We start from the raw sequence: 19,436 nt of genomic DNA on the forward strand, positions 1-19,436 counted from the left end.
TACCTTTATCTTTATATATTCTGTCCCTTCCTGACATGCTCTGTTTTTAATTTCCCCACCTGCTACTTTGCTCTATTGCCTTCTCCGCTGACATTTTTATTTTTCGTTCTCTTGAAACCTCCCCCCCCGCCCCCACTAATTAGTTTAAAGCCCTTTCTACAGCCCTAGTTATTCGATTCGCCAGGATTCTAGTCCCAGCACTGACCAAGTGAAGTCCATCCCAACGGAACAGCTCCCTCCTGTCCCAGTACTGGTGCCAGTGTCCCAAGAAGCAAAACCCATTTCTCCCACACCAGTCTTTGAGCCACGCATTTAACTCTCTGATTTTATTTACCCTAGCCAAATTTGCTCGTGGCTCAGGTAGTAATCCAGAGATTATTACCCTTGTGGTTCTGCTTTTTAATTTGGCCCCTAGCTGCTCATACTCCCTCAGCAGAACCTCTTTCCTTGTCCTATCTATGTCGTTGGTACCAACATGGACCACGACAACTGGATCCTCCCCCTCCCACTCCAAGTTTCTCTCCAGCCCAGAGATGTCGTCCTTAACCCTGGCACCAGGCAGGCAACACAACCTTCGGGACTCTTGTTCTCGGCTGCAAAGAACCCTATCTATCCCCCTTATGATACTATCCCCTACCACTACAACATTTCTTTTAACTCCCCCCACTTGAATGGCCGCCCATTCCACGGTGCTGTGGCCAGGTTGCTCATCCTCCCTGCAGTCCCTGCTCCTGTCCTCACAGGGAGTAAGAGCCTCGAACCTGTTGGACAAGAGCAAGGGCTGCGGCTCCTCCAACACTACCTCCTGGATCCCCGTACCTGCCTCACTCATAGTCACACCCTCCTGTCCCTGACCACGGACTACATCTAAATTAGTTAATCTAATTGGTGTGACTACTTCCTGGAACACGGAGTCCAGGTAACTCTCCCCCTCCCTGATGTGTCTCAGTGTTTGAAGCTCGGAGTCCAGGTCATCAACACGGAGCCGGAATTCCTCGAGCAGCCAACACTTACTGCAAATGCGATCACCGTGAGCATCAATGCTGTCCACCAGCTCCCACATATTGCAGCAGTAACACATCACCTGCTCTCCCATTCTATGTAATTAATTAAATTTATTAATGTTATTTTAAATACCCTCTGCCCCGATTCTAGATGATGAATATCACACCTTAGAAACTATAAACCACAGAGTTTAAGTTTAAAAAGAGAGAAATACTCACCAACCAATCACTTACCTGCTTTCTGGTGATGTCACACTTCGATTTCTTTTTACTTCTTTCCTTCCCTCTGAGTTCCGAGTTCCGAGACTGGTAAACCTACCTGGTCTCTGGAGCCTTTTACAGCCCCGCTGCTGCCGCTGAAATTCCTGCTGACGCTCTGAGGCCTTACCTGGTCTCTGGAGCCTTTTATAGCCCCGCTGCTGCCGCTGAAATTCCTGCCGACGCTCTGAGGCCTTACCTGGTCTCTGGAGCCTTTTATAGCCCCGCTGCTGCCGCTGAAATTCCTGCCGACGCTCTGAGCTTTGGGCCGAATGGCCTGTTTCTGTGCTGAATATCCTATGTAACTTGTAGCTGTGCATTCTTCCAGAGTACAGCTATCTTGGTTTTATAACTAGCAAATATGTGTACATGTATTAAAACAAAACTTTTCAAACTGAAAAAAGTCTCACTGAATGGGACCAAATTTTAATGTATATGTCACAATACCCATGGCTTCATGGAATGTTGATTTTCTGATGGTATCAACACACACACACACACACACACACACACACACACACACCGTCCATTCTTTACAAAGTACTTGCAATGAACTATGTACTCACCTTTGATTCCAAAGTAATTTTGTTTATACGTAAATCCTCTGTGGTATCTCTGAGTTTTTCATTGCATCTAATAATTTCTGATTTCACTGCAATACAAACAATAAATACAACTTCTAAAATTAAGAAAAATGTTTCTAAACTAGAAAATGTTTCTGTTACCTGCTTTAACACATGCTATGTAAAATTAGTAAATTAAAGCAAGTTGATCAGAATTGAAGAAATCTAGCATTTTTCTAATGGTTTGTAGCTTTAAAAAATCTTGGCTCAACAAGACTAGGCTAAACATACTGTACAAAAGAATTCCAACAGTAAGAATGGAGTTACCCAGTTGCAATTGATTTCTACAGCTCAGATGATTTATGTGCATCTTCTGAACCCTGATAACAGGCTACAATCCTCGACTCCCTCCCCAGGGACTGTTACAGTTTAATATATAGCTAGAACTATGAATCTAGAATAAAAAATGGAATTAGTACTTTATACTGTATAATCAGCATTTCTTACTGTTATATATCACTGTGGAAGACAACTACTGTGTAATTGGACGGTTGTTTTTAAAATTATTTTTCTCTCTATATTCTTCAATGGCATTGTTAAAAATTAATGTCTTATTCTTTTGGACTGGCCGTTGCTCAATGGTTTACTCAAAATACTCACATACAGATGTTTGAAAATGATAATAACCTGACAGTGATTTTCATGCCTTCAAAGATTTTGTAATTTTCAGTTCCCATTGCTCATACAAAGTTACATTTAAAGGTAGTGCTGCAATTATGTTGATTAAAAAGAAAAACTTTTATTTTACTGAATTTTCATGTTTTAAATTTTGTTACTGAATTTTTTGCTCTTTTCAAACAGGTTAACTCATGCTATTAAAATTCTTGTTATTAAAACAAGAAAACAGTTTGCCAACTCCCTGCAAAACACAGGAGCTTGGGTGCTCATCTGGGGGTGAAATTGACCTTGGCACAAAAACAGTGAGTTAAGTGCAAGCTTTTTTTTTACATACAGGATCACATACATTTACTATGTGCACTTACTGGAAGCTTAGGTGCATTAAGGTACACAACAAATAATACAAAGCAGAATGGCCAATCAGAAAGTAACCATTCACTTAAACATTTACTCCCTCCACTACCGCGCGCACCATGGCTGCAGTGTGTACCACCTGCAAATTCCCTTCCAAGTCACACATCATCCTGACTTGGAAATATATCGCTGTTCCTTCATCATTGCTGGGTCAAAATCCTGGAACTCCCTACCTAACAGCACTGTGGGAATACCTTCACCACACGGACTGAAGCAGTTCACCACCACCTTCTCAAGGCAATCAGGGATGGGCAATAAATGCTGGCCTTACCAGAGACGCCCACATCCCGTGAATAAAAAAAAAATCTGACAGAAAGCAACTTAATTAGCTGAATAGCTACCTGACTGGCACTTTTCCCCCTAAGCTGCACACATGCGCGGCCGTGCAGCACGCTTGATTGGGCCGCGCAGTTAAATAAACAGGCCGCGCATTCGCGCTCCTGCGGCACACTAAAGCATCACGCCGGGGACGCTGACTCGAGGCAGGCGGCTGCGCGATTACCGCACCTCACCTTACTGGCAGCCGTGTCCAGCCACTGACGTGCGTTTTCAAGCTTTATCAACCAGGTTTCCCCGGCCAATCAGTGCATAAGAACATAAGATACAAGAACATAAGATATAAGAACATAAGACGTAGGAGCAGAAGTAGGTCATTTGGCCCCTCGAGCCTGCTCCGCCATTCAATAAGATCATGGCTGATCTGATCTTGGCCTCGACTCCACTTCCCTGCCCGCTTCCCATAACCCTTCACTCCCTTATTTTTCAAAAATCTGTCTATCTCCACCTTAAATATATTGAATGACCCAGCCTCCACAGCTCTCTGGGGAAGAGAATTCCAAAGATTCACGACCCTCAGAGAAGAAATTCCTCCTAATTTGCGACTTAAAAGGGTGCCCCCTTATTCTGAAATTATGCCCCGTAGTTCTATTCCCACACGAGGGGAAACATCCTCTCTGCATTTACCCTGTTGAGCCCCTTCAGAATCTTATGTTTCAATAAGATCACCTCTCATTCTTCTAAACTTAAATGAGTACAGGCCCAACCTGCTCAACCTTTCTTCATAAGACAACCCCTTCATCTCCAGAATCAATCTCGTGAACCTTCTCTGAACTGCCTCCAATGCAAGTATATCCTTCCTTAGATAAGGAGACCAAAACTGTACGCAGTACTCCAGGTGCGGTCTCACCAACAGGACTTCCCTGCTTTTATACTCCATTCCCTTTGCAATAAAAACCAACATTCCATTTGCTTCCTAATTACTTGCTGTACCTGCATGCTAACTTCTTGTGATTCATGTACAAGGACCCCCAGATCCCTCTGTACCTCAGCATTTTGTAATCTCTCTCCATTTAAATAATAATTTGCTTTTTTATTTTTCCCACCAAAAAGTGGATAACCTCACATTTTCCCACATTAAACGCCATCTGCCAGATTTTTGCCCACTCACTTAGCCTATCTATATCCCTTTGGAGATTCGTTGCGTCCTCCACACAATTTGCTTTCCCACCTATCTTTGTATCATCAGCAAATTTGGCTACATTACACTCAGTCCCTTCATCCAAGTCATTAATATAGATTGTATACAGGAAACTTTCTGATATCCGGCACTGACGGGACCGAGCTGGTGCCGTACCATCAAAAGTGCCGGACATACCAGCGTTAATGTTGAAACATACGGAACTGAAAAGCTCCGTGAGAATCAACAAACCCTGTTGCTTAGCAACAGCTTCAAAACAGTCGGCTGCAGCTGCAAGCGTCTCTAGCTGAAGCTGTTGCTATAGCTACAGACCTTGCAGTGCCTGACTGGGGGGGAAAAAAAGCAACGAGAACTAAAAAAACTTATAGAAAACGGCTCCTGATTTTTGCCGTTAGATCGAGTATTCCGGACATATAACCTCCGGATAAACCAAAGTTTCCTGTAAATAGTTGAAGCCCCAGCACTGATCCCTGCGGCACCCCACTAGTTACAGTTTGCAAACTTGAACATTACCCATTTATCTCAACTCTCTGTTTTCTGTCAGTTAGCCAATCCTCTATCCATGCTAATATGTTACCCTCAACCCAGTGAGCTCTTACCTTGCGTAGTAAATGTTAGATCCGTGTATCTTAATGTTGTGTCCTTCAATAATCAGACTGCAGGGAACGATTCAACAGGTGTTTACTGAATGAGGGTTACTCTAGAACTAACTTTACAGATCACTACTCAGGGTTTATATACAGGTGTGGTCACTGCCGGTACTACAGTATACAGGAGCTGTAAAAAGTAGTTCTCTCCCTTAAGGTATATATAAATTACATACATTACAATGCCTCCCCTTTTAGATTAACAGTACCATAATACTCTTAACAATTAACATTTTTAATATACAATGTTATATGAAAATAGTCCATTCATATATTCAGTCTCTGGGGAGGCTTCCGGATTCTTTCTGGATAACGCCTTTCCCGAGTGTCTCGCTCTTGGTGCGGAGGTGATTCTAGCACCCTGTCGTCAGTTGATTCATCAGCTTCCAATGCTATTGTTTCTGAGGTAGATGCGACCTGTACGTCGGGTTCCTCACCAGGTACTTATGGCCGAGACATGGGGTTGACGCGTTCCTGTGACTCGAGGATCTGGTCAGCATGGTTTCTCACAATGTTCTCCCCAACATCCACTGTGTACATTAGTGGCCCCTGCCGTGTGCCTATCGTTCCTGGTTGCCATTTCTCTGTTCGGTAGTCGCGGGCCAAGACTGGTTGCCCTACATTGAAGCTCCTTGTCGGCTTCTCATTGATGTGCTGGAATTGCTTACTCTCAACATCTCTTCGTACATTTGGTCTGAGCAAATCCAGACGAGATCTCAACCTTCAGTTAAAGAACATCATGGCCGGGGCCTGGTTGGTGACTGCATGTGTCGCATTTCTGTAGGCTAACAGGAAATTGTCCACCTTATGCTGCAGTGGAATGTCGTCATCGCACATGGCCTTTACTGCTTTTTTAAAGGTTTGTACAAACCTCTCAGCCAATCCATTTGTGGCTGGATGATACGGGGCGGATGTGTAATGCCTTACCCCATTCCTTTTCATAAATCTTCGAAACTCTTCGGACACAAACTGTGGTCCATTATCAGAGCAAATCTGCTCTGGCAAGCCGTTCCTGGCAAAAATGGTCCGTAGGACTGCAATAGTTTTCTCCGTGGTGGTGGAGGACATTTTGATCACCTCAGGCCATTCCGAGTGCGCATCCACGGCTATTAAAAACATTGAGTCCATGAATGGACCAGCAAAATCAATATGCACCCGTTGCCATGGAGATGAGGGCCACTCCCATGGGTGTAGAGGGGCATGTGGTGGTGCATTTTGGACCTTCTGGCATCCTGAGCAGCTCTTTGTCAGGTCTTCGATTTGCTGATCGATCCCCGGCCACCACACATAAACCCTAGCAAGGCTTTTCATTTTCACCCCTCCCAGATGACCTTCGTGAAGCTCATTGAGCACTCTCTCCCTTAACTTGGGTGGAATTACCACTCGGGATCCACACATCAAGGTCCCCTGGCATACTGACCGCTGTTCTCTTCTGAATGAGAATGCTGGCAACAGTGAGTCGCCATGTACTGGCCATCCCTTCACCGTCAAATCATATACCCGAGACAGTGTCGGGTCATTTCGGGTCTCCTTCTCTATACCAGCGTTAGTTACTGGCAAGCATTCAATTATAGTCGAATGAAATATTTTGACAGGATCCACTGCTGGTGCTTCCTCCGCAGTAGGCAGTGGCATGCGTGATAGCCCATCAGCATTTCCATGTTGTTTCGTGCCCTTATACTCGATTTCATATTGGTGCGCCCCTAGAAAAAGGGACCATCTTTGTAGCCGTTGCGCAGTCATCACCGGAACGCCCTTCTTTGGATTAAAGATGGAGACAAGTGGTTGGTGGTCAGTCAGCAATGTGAACTTCTGCCCGTGCAGATAGTGATTGAACTTTTTCACTCCCCACACTAGGCTGAGGGCCTCCCTGTCAATCTGGGCGTAGTTACGCTTGGCTGAGGTTAGTGACCGAGACGCAAAGGCTACTGGCCTCTCCGATCCGTCCGGGAATTTGTGCGACAGCACCGCTCCAATGCCATAGGGTGATGCATCACACGCCAACCGAATTGGTAGTGCTGGGTTGAAATGAGCCAACACCTCTTTTGATGTGATCAATGCTTTGCTCTTCTGGAAAGCTCGTTTACATTCGTCACTCCACTTCCATGGTACCCCCGTTTGCAGTAGGGTGTTCAGTGGGTGTAGTACGGTAGACAAATTCGGCAAGAACTTATGGTAGTAGTTCACCAGCCCGAGGAACGACCTCAGTTGTGACACATTTTCCGGTGCTGGAGCCTTGACTACTGCCTCAATCTTTTCAGGGGACTTATGTAACCCCTCTTTATCAATAACTTGGCCACAATACGAGATCTGCTTCTGGAAAAACTCGCATTTGTGGCGATTAGCTCGGAGCCCATATTCCTTCAATCTAGTGAGCACCTGCTCCAGGTTGGCGAGGTGATCACTGTCATTTTCGCCCGTGACCAGGATGTCGTCCAAATAACACTGGGTCCCTGGAATCCCTTGCAGGACTTGTTCCATTGCCCTTTGCCAAATAGCCGGAGCTGATGCTACCCCGAACACCAGCCGGTTGTATTGGTAGAGACCTTTATGAGTGTTGATCGTGAGGTACTGTTTCGAGGCTTCTTCTACCTCCATTTGCAGGTACGCCTGGGCCAGATAAATCTTAGTGAAGCGTTTCCCTCCAGATAGCGAGGCAAAAATATCTTCAATCCGCGGAAGCGGATATTGTACAGTGTGAAGGACTGGGTTCACTGTCACCTTAAAGTCCCCACAGATGCGAACCTTCTTTGGTTCCCCAGGCGTATTACTCAACGACCTCTTCATTACAGGAACGATGGGTGTAGCCCACTCGCTCCAGTCCACTTTGGACAGTACTCCTGAATGTTCCAAACCTTCCAGCTCTGCTTCGACGGCTGGGCGGATCGCATAAGGTACCGGTCTGGCCTTAAAAAACTGGGCTTGCATTTTCCTCTATTTTGATCGTCGCTGTTATGCCTTTTAGTGTTCCGAGTCCCTGCTGGAACACTTGTTGTGCATCAGTTAGCATTTTTGACAGTCGTCCAGGTGTGACGTCGTCATCCTTTTTGGCATCTACAGTCAGTGCTTGTATGGAATGCCAATCTAGCTGTATCTTCCGGATCCATTCACGTCCTAGTAGTGGTGGTCCTCCATCTGGCAATACATATAGGTCCATTTTTGGTGTTTCCTTGCCGTTATATATAACGTTCACCCTTATTTTTCCTTTCGGGTAGACTTTTTGCCCCGTGTACATCTTCAAGACAATCTTTGTATCTCTCAAGGGTATATGTGAGAATAGCCGCTTGTAGTCCCTTCGGTTTATGACTGTTAGGGCTGATCCTGTGTCCAATTCCATTTTCACTTGGACTCCTGGGCCTAGAAATTCATTGACGCCACTTTTGGGCCGCTAAAGTGGGGCGTCCGCTAAAGTTTGCGGCCGCCGCCAAATCTAGGCCACTTCTCCGATATTCATTAGCTTCGCCCTAGGAGTTCGGGCGAGCGCTAAAACTGCTGCTGAACGCCTCTCTTTGGGCGCTAAGCCAGAGGTGGTGATCAATAGCGCCGAGGCCGGGCGCAGCGCAGGTGCGGCCATCTCATGATTGACAGCAGACACCCTGGCACCGGCCAGCTCTTAAGGGGGAAGGGTCGACTGTGTCTGCTGCCACGCCCTGGATAGTGGAGCCCTCCAGCTAGGCCTGAACACTGCTGCTGGACCCAAATAGCGCCTGAAGACATGGAGAAGGCCCGTGAACGTGCGCAGCGCTTCTCAGAGCGTGATCGGAGTGTGCTGATTGCTGCTGTGGAGAAGAGGCGCCATGTTTTGTACCCGGACAATGGCAAGAAGGCGACGGTCCGCGTCTACAGGAGAGCCTGGAGGCATGTCGCCAGCAAGCTGTCAGCCAACAGCGACGTCCCCAGGGCCGGTGCCCAATGCCGCAAAAAGTTAAATGACCTCACACGCATTGTCAGGGCGAGTACCCTTTCCAGTGACCTCCTCATCCTTGCATGTGCACCTCACATTATGGGCAAAGGGACCTGAAAGCTCTAATGGCCAGCCTTCATCCAGCAGCTATGGGACAGGCATGAGCATCAATTGCACATTCTGCACTTAACACACTGGCCAAGCTATTCCACCATGGGAGGCAGTGCACACCAGATCATGGCGACACACTGGCCAAGCTATTCCACCATGGGAGGCAGTGCACACAAGATCACGGCGACACACTGTACTTAGAGGCCGTCCTTTCTCTTACAGGCCAAGCTGGCGAATAATCGCAAGAGCCGGACTGCGACCGGGGGAGGCCGACCCCATATCCAGCCACTCACCGACCTGCAACATCGCGTGGAGCGCCTCATGGGTGGCCGGGTGATTGGGCCCGTTGCATGTGGAGATGCCGACCCTGTTCTGGGCAGCAATGGTAAGGACATCACCTTTTGCACCTCTCTCGTCCCACTTGCGCATCAGATCTACATCCTTTGCCACTGTCCGACAAATGCGCTGAATGCCACCACTCATGCATCCCGCACTGACGCCCTCTCCTCACTCTAAAGCTACTCTTGTGCCTTCCTGCTTTCAGATAGTCAAGAGGAGGTCCCTGAACTTGCCAGTGACAGACCCTCCGAAGAGGAGCAGGAGGAGGAGCAAGAGGAAGGCGGCCCATCAGGGGAACCCTCAGCCGCGGCCACCCAGGCCAATGTAGGGGACACGTCTTCCCTGGAGGGCAGCGTGGCGGAAGTGTCGAAGGGGAGGGGAGCTCCTGGGACCTGCGGGCTGCAGAAAGGCGGGAGGGGGGTGGAAGCTCGGCGGCCTTCTCCCCAGAGGGGGGATGCGTCGGAGGGGAGTCCAATTGCTGGGCCCAGCGGCCTCCAGCAACGCAGGAAGGGTCGGCCAGCTCGGCGGCCTTCTCCCCAGAGGGAAAGTCCGGCCTCCAGTCAGGAGATGCTCTTCGCCGAGGAGATGGAACGCCTCGAAGACTTGTCCGCGGACTCGGAGCGCCGGCACACGGAGCTCATGGCGGCAGTGGCACGGTTGCCTGAGTCCATCGATTCCCTCTCTCGGAGTGTGGCCGAGTTCGGGCCCTCAGAGGCCACCAGTCGGGCGGAATACCGGGCAGATCAGGCAGCGAGTCGGGCGGAATTCGGGGCAGCTCTGTCAGCGACTGGCCAGGTGATCAGTGGTGCCGTCCAGTCACTGGCTGCTCTGATGCGGTCAGTGAACAGGTCAACACGAGCACTCACTGCTGCCACACTCGCTGTGTCAGCCAGGCATCGCCAGGGCACCCGGCGCGCTGCAGCAGCACAGCGGTCTGTCCCTCGGCAGATTGGTGCGCATGCTGCAGTACTGGCCCGGGCGAGTGCCAGTGTCTCAGGCGACCAGCAAGCGCCTGCCATCCGCCAGCTTGCCGCCATTCCTCCAGCCGCCACTGCCAGTCCCCCAGTGGAGCTGCCAGGAGCTGCTGCAGCGACTGATGCTGGCCAGCCACAGCTGCAGCAATCAACAGCCGCCCGCTCGACGGCCAAACCTCGACTAGGCCGACCCCCAAGGGCATCTGCCGTCACATGTGCCCCTCAGGAGCCTGCCCCCAGCCTTACAGCAGCCAATGGCCTTACTTTGAGGCGGAGCAGCAGGGCGGGCAGGGGCCACCCAAAGATGGCCAAGGCATCGCCCTAGCGGGCCAAATAGTCGAATGTGTGGCCATTTGTGTTTGTTTCTTGAGGCCGAGAATTGGATGTTTGTTTTTTGAAGGCCGATGATGTGATGTTTGTTTTGGACGAAGGCCGAGAATGACGGCCATTTTAGTTGCCCTATTTTGTTAATCCTCTCCAGGTTGTGGGAGCGAGTAATGTGTTTGAGTGTTTTTTGGGGGTTTCGTCTGTTTTTGGTTTTCATGTGGGAAGGGCCCAGAGTTTGTACAATAAAGCATTTTATTTATTCACATTGTCCATGTTTGATCTTTGAAGTGTTTGTTGCCTTAACCGGCTGAGGGCTTGCGGAGCGGCTGCAATCATGTTCTATCATTGGCACAAGCCATTCCCTGACAAGGGGCCTAGAAGTGACGTTCAATAAGCCGCCGACGGGCGGCCCTTGGAACTTGTGCGTCCCTCCTGGGCTGGTACTCCTCGTCCTCGTCGTCCTCATGCTCCTCCTCCTGAGGTGGTGGTCCAACGTGAGGTGGCAGTGCCTGAGTCCTGCGGATAGCCAGGTTGTGCAGCATGCAGCAAACGACAACGAATTGGGAGACTCGATCCTGCGAATACTGGAGGGCTCCCCCGGAGCGATCGAGACAGCGGAACCGTTGCTTGAGCACGCCAATTGTTTGTTCTATGAGGTTCCTCGTCGCTTGATGGCTCTCGTTGTATGCCTCTTCAGCAGGGGTCGTGGGCGCGCGGAGCGGGGTCATGAGCCAGGTACACAAAGGATAGCCTTTGTCCCCGATAAGCCATCCTCTTGGGGGAGGCTGTGCCTGGAACATGTCAGCCACAGTTGTCTGTCGGAGGATAAAGGCATCGTGGCTGCTGCCTGGAAAGCGGGCATTGACAGCTAGGATGCGCTGCCTGTGGTCACACACCAGCTGTACATTGAGGGAATGGTAGCCCTTCCGGTTGCGGTAATCCTCGGCATGCTCAAGAGGTGCCCGCAAAGCCACATGCGTGCAGTCAATGGCGCCCTGCACCATGGGGAAGCCCGCTATTCTTGCAAACCCCACTGCACGCTGCTGCTGCTTGTCCAGGGTCATGGGGAAGGAGATGAATTGATGTCTCCTTCTGAAAAGGGCTTCGGTCACCTGGCGGATGCAGCAATGCACGGCGAACTGGGAGATGTTAGCGATGTCCCCAGTAGCGGATTGGAAGGAGCCGGAGGCATAGAAGTTGAGAGCCACCGTCACCTTCACTGCCACCGACAGAGACGTCCTGCGCATCAGCTGTGGCTGCAGATCTCTCTGAAGCAGCCGGCAGATGTCTGCAACCACCTCCCTTCGGAATCGCAGCCTCCTAACACACATCGCGGCAGACATGGTCAGATAGGAGGTCTGCTGGCGGTATACCCTGCGTGGGTAAGGCCTCAGTTGGCGACGCCTGTTGCCCCCTCTGCGTCTAGCCAGGGCTGCCACTCTCTCACGGGGCCTGTAAGCCCTTCTGGCATAAGGCTGAAATTTAGCGTTGCTACTCAATGCAGCCCCCATTATATGCTGGCAAACACTGAGCTCTGAATGAAGGCAAAGATAATTGGTAAGCTCTGGCCTGAGCCAAAAATACCTGTCCAAGTGTTGGTCCAAACCAGTAAACTCTCCTCCTTGGTCTCTGTCCAAAAAACCGTTGCACAAGAGTGAATGCTGCAAAATGGCTGGCCTTTATACTGCTGGGTAAGTGCACTTTAATTTGCGCTCCCCGCAGCCCGGCTGGGCTGTGTACCATTCCACTTCACAGTCGCTCGGGTCGCCCGGCGTACAATGGGCCGGCGCGAGTGAAGTTCCGGTTCGGGGCGCACAAAAGACGTTGCACTAGCAAATGACGTCATGATGTGCGCGCGCAGCAGGGCGCGCGCTAAGACTTTGCACCGGCGCTAAATGTGTACTGAAGTTGGGGCGAGGCGCAGATCGCACTGCGCCCGGCCGCTAAGCGCCTAGCGCTCGAAATCTACTCCGCCTAAGGCGCTAACGGCTGCCGCGCCCAACTGAATTTCTAGGCCCTGCTATCTTGAGCATGACCCAGATAATTTGGTGATCCTCCGTTTTGATCACATTATGTAGTTTCAGACAACCCAGCTCCTTGCTTCCGGAGTCTGTGTCACTTGTCTGTTCGTCTGAACTACTCTCCGTCACCTTATGTACCTTCTTGTACTTCTCCTGTGGAGATTTCTTGCTGCTGGTTTTCTTTCCCGACCTGCAGACTCTTGCTATGTGTCCTACTTTTCCACACTGTCTGCACACTTTGTCCTTGAACCAGCAATCATTATGGTCGTGTGTTGTTCCGCCGCAGCGATAGCACTTCACTGTTCCGTATGAATTTCATTTGTGCCATATTCTTGCAGTCTCCGTTGTATCTCTGCAGCGCCCCGTGCGGCTGCTTCGTGTGATACTGCAATGCTGAAAGCCTTGTCCAGCGTAAGATCCTTTTCTGATAGAAGCCATTTCTGGGTTCCTTCACTTTGAAGCCCACACACAAACTTGTCCCTTAAAGTATCTGCTAGTCCCGTTCCAAACTGGCAGTGTTTCGATAGCTTGCGCAGTTCCGTTAAATACTCAGCATTACTTTCATCTTTATGCTGGTTCCTTTTGTGAAACTTAAATCTTTCTGCTATCAGCAGCGGTGTTGGGTTTAAGTGGTCCTGTAGGATTGACACTATGTTTTCAAAATCCTTTTCTACTGGCTTCTCTGGGGTTGCTAGGTTTCGTAGTAAGCCATACGTTTTTGCACCCATTGAATTCAACAATACCAGCGCTTTCTTGCCATCTGGCACTTCATTCGCCTTGCAGTATACTTCTATGCGTTCGACATATGTCGTCCAATCTTCGACTTTATTGTCGAACGCTGTGATACTGCCACTCTTCGGCATTTTTGGGTGTGGTTAGACTGGCTTAAAATGGCGTCTCCCGCGCTTTCCTTTCTTCCCCGCTGCGGCTTAAAATGGTGTCTCCCGCGCTGCTGCCAACGCCGCTCTCGGCGGTCCTCGTGGCAAATGGCGATGCCCTGTGGGTTTCGTGCGCTGCTCCTAATGCCGCTCTCTGCGGTCCTCGTGGCAATGGCAGCGCCTCGCGTTTTCCTGCGCGCCTCTCTCCCCCGTTGACGCTGCTCGGCCCTTGAACACCGGCTGCACTCTGCTCTCTCTCGTCTCTCTCCCCGTTGACGCCGCTCGGTCCTGAACACCGGCTGCGCCCTGTGCGCTCTGCCCTCTCTCTCTCCCCCGTCGACGCTGCTCGGCCTTTTTCTGTGCCGCTCGGTCGGGCTCTAGCCGCCGCTGTCCGGGAAGGGTCTGCGCAGTACCTGTTGCCAGCCCGTTTCGCTGGACCACCGTGACTGGAAAGCCAAGCCTGGCTCTCGACAGCCTCCCCTGCGATGCTCAAATCTCCGCTGGATGACTGGGCGGTTGCCCGTGGTCGACGCCCGTGCTTCTGGACTCGACCTCCTTCCACTGTTCTCCAGGAGCGAATCCCTGGGAGGTGATGCAGAGTTGCAGGTAGGTTCGAATCTGCGTCGTCGCCAATGTTAGATCCGTGTATCTTAATGTTGTGTCCTCCAATAATCAGACTGCAGGGAACGATTCAACAGGTGTTTACTGAATGAGGGTTACTCTAGAAGTAACTGTACAGATCACTGCTCAGGGTTTATATACAGGTGTGGTCACTGCCGGTACTACAGTATACAGGAGCTGTAAAAAGTAGTTCTCTCCCTTAAGGTATATATATATATATACACACATTACATACATTATAGTAACCTTATATGTAGCACCTTATCGAATGCCTTCTGGAAATCCAAATACACGACATCCACTGGTTCCCTTTTATCCACCCTGCTCGTTACATCCTCAAAGAACTCCAGCAAATTGGTCAAACCTGATTTCCCTTTCATAAAACCATGCTGACTCTGCTTGACTATAATGGCCCAGATATTCCGATCCCTACGGGTGGGCACGCGCTGTGTACCCACCCGTAGTGACATCGGAAATGTCATGCGCTGAAAACCGGCATTTCCGATCTGTCAAGAATGGTCTTGACAGACCCTCCGGCTGCCCTTGAAGGGCCTCTGCGGGCAGATAGTTCCGCTTTTTGGAGACCCTCCACCCGCAGAAAACCCTTACAATTCTTACGCCTGGTAAAAGGCCTGCTTTTACCAGAGTAAGCGCTGAAAAAAGTTTAAATTTTTTTCACTGATTTATCATTTAATACTTTTTAAAAATGGTAAGTTTATTTTTAGCCCTGTAAAAAACTTTAATTATTCTTTTCAAAAATTTTTATTTGTTTAAAATACTTAATTTATTGCAATTTCAAGTCATTTTAAAAATGTGGTATTTTAAAAAATTTATTTAAAGTTTTACTATGTTTTTGGGGTGATCTCCATTCATATATTTGACAGGTTTTCCTGTCAAGTGTATGAAGGCAGATTCCCTTCTTTGATTGGCTCCCCATGGCCCACGTGATCCCAGGGACGCTGTGAACTACATGCTCCTCTGGGATATGTGGGCCCTGCGCACTTGGAGTTTGGAGAGGCCCAGGAGAGGAAGCATGTGCGTCCCGGGGGCCCTCAGGTAAGGGCGTAGATTTTCCACATCACAGGCGGGAGGCCTGCGATCGAAAAATACAGGCCATTATGATTTTCTAAATGTCCTACCACTTCCTTAATGATGGACTCCAGCATTTTCCCAATGACAGATGATAGGCTAACTGGTCGATAGTGCAAAAGGGCGGGACCTTCCCGAAGCACGTCATTGTCTGGACTGGACTGCCAATCAGACAGTTTCCAATCACACTGGCCTGCCAATCAGCCGGCAGCCAGTGAGGGGCGGTTACCACCCAGCTGCAGCCTCCAGTCAGTGTCGCCGGCGCAAAGCTTCATTGTGCTGCGGGAGTGCGAATGCGGCCCGAGAGGGTTATTAGATAGTCAAAGAAAGGCAAGTCAGTAAGTACCTCGGCAACCCGAGTGTTTCTCGGCACGCAATCCTGGCCAGTAACAAGTGTAGTATTAAGTTAATGAAACATTTTACTAATCTGCAGGGCTAATGGCCACACTGGCAAGTCCCTTGGAAGTCCTTTGGAGAGGCAAGAAATTGTATCAGGACATGGATCCAACAGGTCTCAGCCTATGTTGGTAGTTTCTGTGGGGACTTGTTTGAGACAGAACTTCCATCTGCCCCAAAAATGGCCCCGATGTCAGGAATTTCCTCATTCTCAGCCTGGTTTATGCAAATCAGCCAGTATGCCTACATTAACCAGCCAAACAAGCCATTAGCCAGAGGGTCCAGTCATGGGTGTTAGCTAAAAATGCAAGCATTACCAGATAATCAGTCCCCCTTTACAAGGGACCCGATTGGCCCTTAAAAAAAAAACCTGTTGGGCCAGTGATGTCAATGATTCTACAGTACTTACCTCAAATATAACTACTACCCTTTGTTTATGGCTCAAATGCTTTTGGATCAACTGTCTGATTTGACACCAGTTTTTGAGCCATTCACTTTGGTCCCCAATTTTAACATGCAAAGGTTGAAACACTTCGCTTGAGAACATAAGAATTAGTTGTAGGAGTAGGCCATACGGCCTCTCAAGCCTGCTCCACCATTCAATAAGATCATGGCTGATCCTCGACCTCAACTCCACTTTCCCGCCCGATCCCCATATCTCTTGATTCCCTTAAGAGTCCAAAAGTCTATCGATCTCAGCCTTGAATATACTCAATGACTCAGCATCCACAGCCCTCTGGGGTACAGAATTCCAAAGATTCACAACCCTCTGAGTGAAGAAATTCCTCCTCATCTCAGTACTAAATGGCCGACCCCTTATCCTGAGACTGTGCCCCCTAATTATAGACTCTCCAGCCAGGGCAAACAATCTCTCAGCATCTACCCTGTCAATCCCCCTCAGAATCTTGTAAGTTTCAATGAGATCACCGCTCATTCTTCTAAACTCTGGAGAGTATAGGCCCAATCTACTCAATCTCTCTTCATAGGACAACACTCTCACCCCAGGAATCAACTTAGTGAAGCTTTGTTGCACCGCCTCGGAGGCAAGTATATCCTTCCTTAGATAAGGAGATCAAAACTGTGCACAGTACTCCAGAACTGGTCTCACCAAAGCCCTGTACAATCGTTGTAAGACTTCCTTACTGTTAAGAGTAGGGATTAATATTGTGGAGAATGTTGAGAGCAAAACATTAGAAGCAAAATTCATAAATTAATGGGTCGTAGTTTGTGACCCCTATGTGTGCGTACGTCATTCGGCCCCTCGTGTAAGATCATGGCTAATCTTCTATCTCAACTCCATTTTCCTGCACTATTCCCATATCCCTTAATTTCCCACAATCCATTGCTCTCTGTCTTGAATATACTCAACGACTGAGGCTCCACAGCCCTCTGGGGTAGAGTGCTCCAAAGATTCACCACCCTGTGAAGAAATTTCTCCTAAATGGCTGACCTCTTATTCTGAGACTGTGACCCCTGGTTCTAGACTCCCCAGCCAGGGGAAACATCCACCCTGCATCTACCCTATCAAGCCATGTAAGAATTTTGTATGTTTCAATGAGATCACCTCTCATTCTTCTAATCTCCAGAGAATATAGACCTAGTCTATGTAATTTCTCCCGAAAGGACAATCCCCCCCATCCCAGGAATCAGTCTGGTGAACCTTTGTTGCACTCCCTCTATTGCAAGTATATCCTTCCTTAGGTAAGGAGACCAAAACTGTACACAATACTCCAGGTATGGTCTCACCAGGACCCTATATAATTGCAGCAAGACAACTTTACTCTTGTACTCAAATCCTCTTTTAATAACTTCACACTTCTCCACATTATATTCCATTTGCCCTGCTCTTGCCCACTCACTTAGCCTGTCTATAGGAGATCCCTGCATCACTGCCTGTCTTTTTCTTTCTACCCGAATGGATGGTCGGCCACATCCCTGCCTCACTAACTTGTTACGCCTGCAGAGTGAGCACCTCCTGTGTGTGGCAGAACGTCTGCTGTTAGCTACCAAGCTCAGAAACTTTCAGCTCCAGCAAAAAGCAGCCAGCTGCCTGCCTGTAAGCGGGGTCACCCTGAACCTGCAAAAGCAACCAGCACCCACAATAGACACCCTCCCCGGCCGCAACCCGACGCCCCCTTTAATGGCGGGCGGGGCGGAGCCTTAATATATAACTGACCGAGATGCTCGAAGGAGCTGAAGAAAAAAAAAGTCCTCGGCTCCCACTCTCACCGGAGAAGGCAATGGCTGAAGAAAAAAAAAGTCCTCGGCTCCCACTCTCACCGGAGAAGGCAATGGTGTCCCCCCTCCGGGACCAATTAACCCACTCCTAGTGAAGATGTTACGAACATTGTCAGGTATCGAATGGCTTTTCACGGGCATTCAATGGAAAGATTCGCCCAACACCCGCCCCCCGGATCGAAATTTAAATGTCCAGTCTAAAGGGACATTCCTCCACCCAGCCCAGTGTAAATGGGGCTGAGAGCCCTCACCAATGGGAATTTCGGGACCCGTCCAACTGTTTCTGTCGGTGGGGAGGGGAATTATTTCTTACCACCCTTAAGAAACTGTCGTTTTTCCAGAGCCTTTTGTTCGGTGACAAGGATTTCTTCGAACAGGTTGTCCAGACTCATCGCTGATGAACGAATCGGTCGGCGCTTTTTTAGGGAGGCGAAGTGGCTCCACGAGACGGGCCAGAGCGCGGGAACTCGCCAGGCCTCCCGCGCATGCCCAGTGGCTGCGCTGAAGGACTTGGGGAGGGCTGCAATCGGTCATTTTAACCAACTTTGGTGGTGAGCATGTCTTTTCTTAAACCAGCAAGGCGATGCCCCAGTGTCATAAAACAAGAAGTGCCCCCCTTTTTTTTTAAGAAGGGCACATCTAATAAGGAACCAAACCCATAAAACAAAAGGAAACTTATAAAATTAAATCATAATATTACACCTTGTGCCCACTACGCCCTCCAACTCCTGCGGTACCCACCGTTCACTGGTGGCCTCAAGTGTACTGGCAGGAACCGTCGTGATAAGTGTTTTGATTTTTGACCCTGGTGGAAAATAGTATTGTTTTATCAAGGTCAAGGATAGTTGATTATTGCTAAATGTTGATTCTGAAGTTCAAAGTTAGGCTACATTATCAAGCCTTGGTTAGACCACACTTGGAGTATTGTGTGCAGTTCTGGTCGCCATATTGTAAAAAGGATATAGAGGCACTGGGGAGGGTGCAAAAAAGATATACAAGGATGATACCAGAACTGTGAGGTCATACCTATCAGGAAAGGATGAACAGACTGGGTCTCTGTTCTCTTGAAAAGAGAAGGCTAAGGGGTGACCTAATAGAGGTCTTTAAAATTATGAAAGGTTTTGATAGAGTAGACCAACGTTCCCTTTAAGCTGCGTGGCCATGCAGCGCTCTGCAGCTCCCACGCAGCCGTCTCACCAGCTTTTAAATAGGAAAAACCACTCTTGCATGGTATTTTGAATGGGCTGCACACACAAAAAAAATTAATGGGAATATTGGAGTAGACACACAGAATGTGTTTCCACTTGTGGGAAGAGTAAAACTAGAGGCCATCAATATAAGATAGTCACCAAGAAATCAAATAGGGAATTCTAAAGAAACTTCTTTACCCAGAGAGTGGTGCAAATGCGGAAATCGCTACCACTGGGAGTTGTTGATGCAAATATATAGATGCATTTTAGGGGAAGCTAGATAAGCATATGAGGGAGAAGAGAATAG

General features: G+C 49.0%; 1 protein-coding gene across 1 annotated transcript in view; it reads right to left on the reverse strand.

Moving 5' to 3' along the window:
- LOC147113406 (coiled-coil domain-containing protein 172-like) overlaps positions 1-18,418 on the reverse strand; it is a 140,960-nt gene extending 122,542 nt beyond the window's left edge. The window contains exons 1-2 of the mRNA XM_085994417.1: positions 18,253-18,418; positions 1,829-1,914 (exon numbers count right to left, since the gene is read on the reverse strand). Coding sequence (XP_085850543.1) covers positions 1,829-1,914; positions 18,253-18,331 — 165 coding nt within the window. The 5' untranslated portion in view covers positions 18,332-18,418. The remainder of the gene's footprint in view (positions 1-1,828; positions 1,915-18,252) is intronic.
- Positions 18,419-19,436: the final 1,018 nt, after the last annotated feature.

The sequence above is a fragment of the Somniosus microcephalus genome, chromosome 8 (genome assembly GCF_052327205.1).
Source record: "Somniosus microcephalus isolate GS21.2 chromosome 8, FLI_Smic_1.0, whole genome shotgun sequence".
In the NCBI taxonomy this organism is placed as follows: Eukaryota; Metazoa; Chordata; class Chondrichthyes; order Squaliformes; family Somniosidae; genus Somniosus; species Somniosus microcephalus.